The sequence below is a fragment of the Saccostrea cucullata genome, unplaced genomic scaffold (assembly GCF_032062105.1).
Source record: "Saccostrea cucullata isolate Sc308-1 unplaced genomic scaffold, CSIRO_AGI_Scuc_v1 ctg1083, whole genome shotgun sequence".
NCBI classification, from domain to species: domain Eukaryota; kingdom Metazoa; phylum Mollusca; class Bivalvia; order Ostreida; family Ostreidae; genus Saccostrea; species Saccostrea cuccullata.
Genome location: NW_026934038.1, coordinates 50,704 through 60,302, shown reverse-complemented (window position 1 = coordinate 60,302; position 9,599 = coordinate 50,704). Strand labels below are relative to the sequence as shown.

Genomic DNA, 9,599 nt, shown 5'->3' with positions numbered 1-9,599 from the left:
CGAGACTGCTGATATTCTTGTTTCATCAACTTGCTTGTCAATAATTTACCTCGTTTCAGAAATTGTTCATACGTAGTGCATGCTCTTGCGTATCGAATCAACTGAGATATATATACTCCGTATGCAGGTGATGAAGGTATAATTCTGCCTAAGTAAGGGAAGTTGACGATAGAAAAGTTTTCAAACGGCGGAGTATCCCCACGCAAAGATTATTTATAATTCAAAGAAGCATAAGGCATTGATCAGGATGCAAATTACCCAACTTCAGTTTCGCACAGATCTTCCACACACACCAACAAACGATCACATCTGATTGTTCTACTGTATATCCCCCCAATTCAGTTGCGAGTGGATAAAAAAGAGAACACACTTGCCAGTGACAAGTAACTTTACATCTCACAGAAAAAAAGGGTCAAAGTACTTTGTTAGCGCTGAGTTAGAAATGTTTTTTTTTATATATTTGTATGTTTAAGCTAGGAAATTTTCAAGCCGTGTGATCACAGGCTAGATATCATACCCTTTATAATAAATTATTCAAAACATTTCACAAGAAATATACATTTGTGTGAAAACTCGGAATTAAAACATTTCGTTCTAATTTGTTATTATTCCACCATGAAAACATTGGGGAACGTTAAAATTGATATTGAATAACCTCACCGCTCTTCTATTACGTAGGAACACTCAATCACACCAATTGCATTTGCAAAAAAAAATTATATCAAATGCTAGTATCAAGTACCACTTTGCATATAATTTCAGAGCATCATTAATAAAAAATTTGTTTTTCATTAAGGATTAAGGATTAAGCACACTGGTGAGCAGACCATATAGTATTCTACCAATTGTTTTTATTTACCCGTATGTCTGAAATGGGTGACTCGTTAATAAGTTTATCGTGCTCAAATAGAACAATTTGAGCTAAATTAAAAAAAAATTATTATTATTTTCATTTTTTCTTTCTTTATGTTACAGAAAAAAAATACAACAGATGGTGAAGGCTGGACAGTGAGAATTATCCTTTAATTTAATCATTTCTACGATATTCTATAAAATGCCCATATATTAATAAGTCTTTCTTTCTCTACCATACTCTAGGAAAGATGCAGATTACAAAATTATGATTGATAGATTTATTGTATATTGCTTTACATCTCATTCGAGAAATTGTAACTCATATAAAGACAGTGAAGAGCTTCACATTTTAACCTTACGCAAGTGAGTTAAGGCTAAATATGGATATTTCTATGCAAATGAGCTAATAAAAATTCATAATTTGTATATTTTTTGTACAGAGAAGATTCAAATTGATTTTTTATGCATACTCAGAACCCACAGTTTATTAATGCAAAAAGCACATTATGACGTCATTATATGACGTCATTGTTCTCTTCCATTCTTAGTATTAATAAACAAAATCACGTCGGCGCAAGGGCATATCCTATCTAATTTAAAATAAATACTGTATAACTTTAAGGAGAATATTCTTAAAATTAATAAAATTGCTGCACAAATCCTGTGCACTTTCTCAATCGATAAAAAATTTAGAAAACTTACACTGGACTGTGAATTTTTACCCTGTTTAAACTTAAAACTGCAGGAATAGTAACTAAATAATTCCAGTGCCGACATTTGTGCAGCAATATCTTAAATCCTTGGAATATCCTGCGTCTTTTTATACCTTGTTTCTGTAAAAAAAAAAAAAGTAAGGTCGTGGGTACTAAGAATGTATTAGAAAAGAAGTCATTGCATTTTCTGTGCGGAAGGTAGAGTAATTATGGAATTTAATTAGATATTTTGCATAGAAACCTCTATATATAGCCTTAACTCACATGCGTAACTCGTCACCAAGGCCCATTCAGCATTGAGAGATCTTCATCGTACCACCGCCTGACGTGACAAGGAACTTCGGCTTTTAAGGTCTCATTCGAAATACCCGCAACTTTCACTTCACATGCTGAGTGCATAACAATAGGACAGTAATTACCCATTGTTTATCCCTAAGGTCAGTCGCAGCCGAGATTCGAGCTTACAACCTGATCACTGAATGAGTGCTCTACTGATTGTGCCAAGTAGGGGTAAACAAGTTCAAAATACTAAGTACTAAAAGCCGAGGGTCAGGCATACTACAAAACCTGTTATTAATTGAAATATACATGTATTTTTATGATCCATGTTCACATGAAAGAAACAAAGTTTTCTCAGCGGGCTTCTGGAACTTAAATTTAAGTGTCTTTGAAACATGGCCAATAATGTATATTTAAAATGAAAGTGCACCCCTCCATTTTACTGAGTATCTTTCAGCCATGTAAAATCATCATAAGGCATTCATCAGCAGATATTCCAGTCTGAAACTTTCTAATTAATCTAGAATGGACAGCTTTTTGAATTTTGGTTCATTTTTTACAAAGAGTCTTTAAATGAACCATTGACTATTCTTAGCAGGTCGTTCAGAAACAAGAAGATGACGACGTTGAGTTTTACAGAACTACGTAGGAGAGGGTACAAAGAGGGGTTTGGAAATGCGTCTAAAAATTACTGGATAGGTATCTTTATATATGTTTAATTTATCATCTTTGAATTCTTTTCGTTGAGTTATTTGATTGAGATCTACATTAATTTTGAGGACCAGATTCAGTTTCCAAAGTCAGTCTGGTTGTGTGCAAGTTTGGTCACCATAAGATTTATGTCCGAGCGAAAGATTCTTTACTCTTTAGAGATTATTAGAGGTGAGCTAAAATATATACACTGTAAAAATATTTTCACAAGGAAACAGTTCCGCATAACTAGGTATTTAAATAGATAATAAAAATCTTAAAAATGAAGCAAAATGAAGTCAAAAATTTTAATTCTAAAGGCTGTAGTAAATCAAATCATAAAAATAAAATAAAAAAAAGAGCTGTTTAGGAGTTCTCTTTTCCTTTATATTTGTAATAATTTGAGCATACTTTTGAAATTACAAGTGAATTATAATTGAAGTGAAACTTAACTTTTTTTAAGGGATGAAAAAATTTGCAATATGCATACTCATTTTTCAAAAGTGATAATTGCTTAAAGAATAATATTCCCCAGTATCCTTAAAGATTCCATTATTTATTGAATTGAAGATTGATATCCTGATAAGTATTTTGTCTCTGCATTAATACAATTTATTTCACCTCAAAATAAATCAGATTATTATAGCAATGACAACATTAGTTCACTTGCACCCGATAAAACTGCGGGAAAAATTATTCCTGTACCTGGGTATTGTGTCGTCATAATTTTGACTTTCATTACGTCACGCTATACTACAACGGTTGTAAACCTTTTCATATTATCAGCTGTGCGTAAGGGCAGTTTTCAGAAATTTTCAAAAATACAGGGAAAAAATCGTACTATTTAAAGAAAAATGCAACCTCGCCATACGTCACACAAGGCGGAGGCCCAGTTGTCAAAAGGAAAAAGAAATTTAGCAGGGAAAGCCAGATTACCAGGAAAAAAGCCGAAAGTTTCCCAAGTTACGACGCAGGGAATAAGCATCGAGGAAGTAGCCTCATCAGTATCGGAACTAATCCTCCCTGAATTGAGACAGACCATCAAGTCTATTATTACGGAGAGGCAAGACGCTACCCTGACATCGGCACAGCCGCAAAATGAAGCTTCGCCCGAACACTATGGATTTTCAACTAGTACAGTGGCCGCAGGCGACGTATCTGAACAACAGATTGACGTTGTAATTAATCCAAAACAGCCAGTGGAAAAAGAAGGTACTAATTTAGTTCCTTTAAGTTTAGAATCAAGCAATCTAGCTTCATGTTTAGAATTAAATAATGCAATAACAAGCGTTGACGATGACTTAGGTATGCATGTACCGCAATCTACAAAACAAAAAATTGTTAAAGGTGAATTTATTGAGTTGCACAGTTTACTTGATAGGCATCCAGTCAACGATCAAGAGAACAAATTGGTCCTAAATAATGGTCAGTTGTCTGTCAAACCAGTTAGTCAAATTAAGATTCTAGACATTCAAACATGGCTAGACGCATTTTTTATTTTCATGAGTATATACTTGGGTGCTCATTCAGAACAAGCGCAACAGTTGCTTAAATATATGGCAAATGTAAAAGCCGCTGCTAGCCTGTCAACAGGTTTTGGTTGGAGGGAATATGACAAGCAATTTCGTCTTAAGAAAGCAAGAAATGCTTGTATTCCCTGGAACAAAATCGACCAAGAATTGTGGCTTTTATATGTAAATTCTTTAAGTGTTCCAAGACAACATACACTTAAAAAAAAAAGCGTGTTTCGATTTCAATAACAAAGGTTTTTGTGTCCGTCCTTATTGTCAATATAGTCACAGTTGTTTGAAATGTACTGGTAAGCACCCTGCAACAAAGTGTCAAGAAACAAATCAAAATTCAAACAAACACCTAGTGTCTAACAATGAAAAGAACTCTCATCTTTTTCGTCGCTTCTGGAAAAAACCACAGTCATCAAATCATCAGAAAACCAGGAACAACACCTATTAATGTGAACAATATGGTTTTGTTCCTGGATATGTATCCAAAAACTTTAGATGCAATCGAATTAAAAGAAGGTTTTAATAGTGGTTTTAAAATCAAATATTCAGGTCAGCGTTTTTCATCGACATGTACTAATTTAGTTTCAACTTCGCAACACCCGAACGAAGTTAAGCAGAAAATAGACAAAGAAATTGCATTAGGTCGTGTCGCAGGTCCATTTGATCAAGTAGCCTTGCAAAATTTTAGAATATCACCTATAGGTATAGTTCCTAAAAAAGACGGGGGTTGGCGATAAATACATCATCTATCATTTCCCGAAGGAAATAGTGTTAATGATTTTATTGATCCCGATTATCGTACGGTTCACTACACACCTTTTGATGAAGTCTTAGAAATGATTGCAGCACTAGGTAAAAACTCATTTCTTGCAAAAATGGATGTCAAATCAGCATTTCGGTTATTACCAGTACATCCTTCGGATCATGAATTATTTGGTTTTAAATTCAATAACAAGTTTTATTACGATATGTGTTTACCTATGGGATGTTCGGCAAGTTGTGCCCTTTGGGAAAAATTTGCTCATTTTTTACAGTGGGTAACTGTCATAAAAACAGGAATAGAAACTTTAAACCATTACCTCGACGATTTTATTTTTGCTGCAGAAGATTTCAAAGTATGTAAATTATTAATGTCAAACTTTCAGAATACTTGTCGTGAATTCGGAATTCCGCTGGCAGATGAAAAAACTGTTGGTCCCACGCATTCATTGGTTTTTCTAGGTATAGAAATTGACACAGAAAAAATGGTTATAGGTATACCAAAAGAAAAAACAATTGAACTTAAGAAAACGATCGAGACAATTTTGGGAAAAACTAAAATAAGATTAAAAGAGCTACAGTCCTTAGTAGGGTCTCTTAATTTCTGCGCTAAGTCCATTCCTGCAGCTCGTGCCTTTAATCGTCGTTTTTGTGATGCCATGTTTGGGATTAAACATCCGTCTCATTTTATAAGGGTGAATGCAGGTATGAAGAGCGACCTACAGGTGTGGTTAAGTTTCATTGAACAGTTCAACGGCACTTTCAATTTTTTAGAGATTAACTGGCTTTCAAATTTCGAGCTACACTTATATACGGACAGCGCAGGAAATTCACAACTTGGCTGCTGCGTTTATTTACAAGGTCACTGGGCGTATTTTCCGTGGCCCACCAAGTGGCAGGATTCAGACATGATGTCGGATATAACTTTCTTGGAATTAGTTCCAATAGTTTTGGCAGTTGCGTTATTCAAAAATCATTTCCAAAACCAAAAAATGTTTCATACAGACAACATCGCTTTAGTATCTATTCTAAACAGGAAGACGTCTAAATCTAAAAGAGTAATGGAATTAGTGCGTCCTCTAGTTCTCCATTCAATGGTTAACAATATGTATTTTAAAGCTAAACATATTTGTGGTTGCAATAATTCTATCGCTGATTCTATTTCCCGAAAACAGTGGAAAGATTCCGGGCTCTCGCACCAGAAGCGGACAAAGATCCTGTACCCATCCCAGAAGATTTCACGAAGATGATATTAGAGCTGAAATAGAGTATTTAACGCTCAAGTCAGTTGCCCTTAACACGAAACTACAGTACTCAAATAGTTTAAAGATATTTTCTACTTTCAAGAATGAATATGGTTTAGAAGATATTTGGGGTCCTCCCCTTTCTCTCTTGTGTATTTACATTGCTCACATGGCCCTTCGAGATTTAGCGTACAGCACAATATCATCTTATTTATTGGGTGTAAGTTTTAAATGCAAGTTGACAGGTTCCACTGATTATACTCAATTACGGAAAAATTTTTTGGAAAAGCTTATACCAAGCTCAAGTCTAGTATGCTCCTCCAATTTTGAAACATATCTATTTTGCTCTGCATTCTCATTAGCGTATCATGCCTTTTTGAGAGTCGGTGAATTTACATGCAATAAAACAAATGACAATATCATGTTATCAGCATCAACGATATACAAATTTTCTTCGATCAATCAATAAAAAAGAAAATATTATTGTTAACAGTCCCTTATTCAAAGACTGATCAAACAGGAAATGGTTCAAGAATTCAATTGAATGAGTTACCTATGCAAGTTATATGCCCCCTATTTCATTTACAAAGATATTTGTCCGTCAGACCAAAAACTAATGGCCCCCTTTTTGTTCACATAGACGACAGTCCCCTTACCAGTTATCAATTTACTTCAGTCCTTAATAAAGCTATAAATCTTTTAGGTCTTTCAAATTCACATTACACTTCCCACTCCTTCCGTATTGGGGCTGCCTCGGACAGTTTTACAAAAGGCCATTCTGAATCCGAGATCATGAAAAAAGGTAGATGGTATTCAAATGCTTATAAAACGTATATTAGAAATCAGTGAAATATATTTTATCACAATAGGGCAAGAAAAAAGTGTTTGGATAGTCGGATCATCCATTATGAAGTGGGCTTTTCAACGAGCGAGCCTTTCACCCGAAAAATCTCATTTGGGTCTTAGACGTCTTAATTATCACATCCTTTGGCAGAGCAAGGGTGGCCTAACTTGGAAAAAACTGATTCCCCGCATTCAGCTACTACTAAGGTATGAACCATCACCTGATGTTTTAATTGTTCACTGTGGTGGTAATGATATAGGTAATGTGCCTTTACTTGATCTACGCGTAATGATGAAAGAAACAATTCAAATGATTCAGTCTAAACTTCCAAATACTACCATGGGGTGGTCTCATATTCTTCCCAGATCTTCATGGCGCTACAGTAAGAATGTTAAATCTCAAAATCTCGCAGTCAAAAGAATTAACAGTTTTATGAGCAAATTGTTTGTTGTTAATAATGGTTTTTACATCAGTTATCCCGAGATATCTTGGGATGCTAACGGATTATTTGTTAAAGATGGTGTTCATCTTTCCGACCTTGGCAATGACATTTTTCTATATAATTTACAAAGTAAATTGCAACAAGTCTGCTCTTCCAATGGCGAACGTAGGTGCCGGTCAATTTAAGCGTCGCTCATCCTCCAAATTTTTTTGGCGGTGGTTGTTCTCCCTTTGCTAGAACAACCATGTGGCGATATTTCGCGACGCTTTTGGCTTTCATAGATTTGATAGCATTATTATACTGAGTATCTGTTCCCAGTACCCGTATAATTCTAAGTTAACCTTTTCTGCCGTAGTTTATTTGTATTTTGCAGTTTTAAATTCTTCCAATATACATGTACATCAAATGCTGCTGAATTGACTGTGTGATTGGTATTTGCCTGTTATCTTCCTGTTTCATTGAAGAAGAGAAATCTAATCGGAAAAAAAGCTTTCCATCGTCACGGCGGGAAAAAGCAAAAGAACAGTGCTGTTTTAATTTTAAAAAAAATTGTATTATATATTTCATAAATTTGATAGCATTATTTTACTGAGTATCTGTTCCCAGTACCAGTATAATTTTGTCTATCTTTTTCAATCATAAAGCAAATAATGTATAATGTCATAATGTATAATGGTGAAATGCATAATGTATGCATAATGAATAACGTTTAATGATGAAATACATAATGTATGCATAATGAATAATGTATATTCATTAATAATGGATGCCACAATGTTTGAATAATGCATAATGTTATCTTTGAGGGCTCCACATTGGGACAGTGGTGAAAACTATAAGCCCTCAAATTGTTTATGTGGCATATATGTTTAATGTAATGCATATAATGTAATGTTTAATGTAATGAATAATGATTTTAGGGCTTGCCAATTTATCATCCGGCAGCCCTAGGGCCGTGGCCGCGTTCGCCAACAACAAAATAAATCCTATACAAGTATTAGCTTTCCTAAAAAGCTCGTCTGACGTGGTTTGCTTAAATTTAAAAAGCGAAAAGAAATAATATATTATGTTATATAATATTTTTCGTTCGCTAATATATCTTCAAGAAACCATGCATAATCAATATTGTATACAATAATGTACAAAGAACTTTGAATTGAAGCTCCTGGCCCCAGGATCATGAAACAAACTAAGACTAAGGTGAAATTTTTAATCTCTGATAAAATATTTATTAATTATGGAATTTATTTCTTCATTTGCACATAACAACATCTCTGTAAAACAATGTTAAAAATATCCCTAACCCTAACTCTTCTGGTCTGCTGGACTTTTACACCATTTTATTATAAAATAAAGATTTTGATCGACTTAGGCTTAAGATGTTTCAAGATCCCTGGTCAGCATTTTCAAGTAATGTTTTATATGAACTGATCTTTTATTCAACAAACAGAATAAAATAAAGGTTGTAAATGACGAAATCAATGGGAAGATCTTTGATCACTTAAGGATACACCAAAGGTTTCCGCAGGGCATCATTTCATTTGTTTGTAATTCTTTCATTAACAAAGATAACATACTAAAAGTATATATATATATCATTGGATCTTAATCTAAATTTTCATTTTTATCTTATTGAAACATTCATATTTTAATGTAAATATTGGAGCTTTATGAAGAGACTTACTTTTACATTTAACAGCTGACTTTTACATTTTAGTGATTGGAGTTTGTCTATGTTTAAATTGTAAAAGTCAGTCGTCAATTGTAAAAGTAAGTCTCTTCATAAAACTCCATTAATGCATTTATATTTTATTAATCAACTTCTTTGTATTCCACCTCTCAAAGTCAAAATTTTGCCTCAATGTAGCTTAAAGATTGAACTTTAAAACCGTATCTCCGATTTTTGAAAAATCTCCTTATTCAAAAGTTTCATTTATTTGTCTTTCAATGTTACCAATTTATTAGCTCTATTCTACATTTCCCCTAATAATTCAAGAACTGAGCAAGATATCGAAAATCTGAGATACGGTTTTGTGAACACACATGTGAGACACATTCTGGCCAGTTTGCAGACAAATTGGTCAATAAATAAGGGAGCTGAAACTATTGAAATAATACCACCAACTGTCTGATCTTACTTTACAGTAGAGGACAAAAACCCATTACTCAACAAAGTCTGCCAAAACTAGAAATATATGACACCTTGGAGATTCAGCTTTGGAAACCTGTCACTTATCAATATTTCCTATG

At 33.9% G+C, this 9,599-nt stretch overlaps 1 protein-coding gene across 1 annotated transcript; it reads left to right on the top strand.

The window, feature by feature from the left end:
* The first annotated feature begins 3,136 nt into the window (after positions 1-3,136).
* On the top strand, positions 3,137-7,641 carry LOC134239839 (uncharacterized). The gene is made up of 2 exons (XM_062721970.1): positions 3,137-3,749; positions 6,933-7,641. The coding sequence occupies exons 1-2, from the start codon at positions 3,392-3,394 to the stop codon at positions 7,532-7,534; spliced, it is 960 nt and encodes a 319-aa protein (XP_062577954.1). The 5' UTR covers positions 3,137-3,391; the 3' UTR covers positions 7,535-7,641.
* Positions 7,642-9,599: the final 1,958 nt, after the last annotated feature.

Coding starts and splice junctions, on each gene's coding strand:
- LOC134239839 (XM_062721970.1), top strand. CDS start 3,392: ATGCAACCTCGCCATACGTCACACAAGGCGGAGGCCCAGTTGTCAAAA. Junction 3,750..6,932: donor ACAGCCAGTGGAAAAAGAAG/GTACTAATTTAG, acceptor TTATCACAATAG/GGCAAGAAAAAAGTGTTTGG.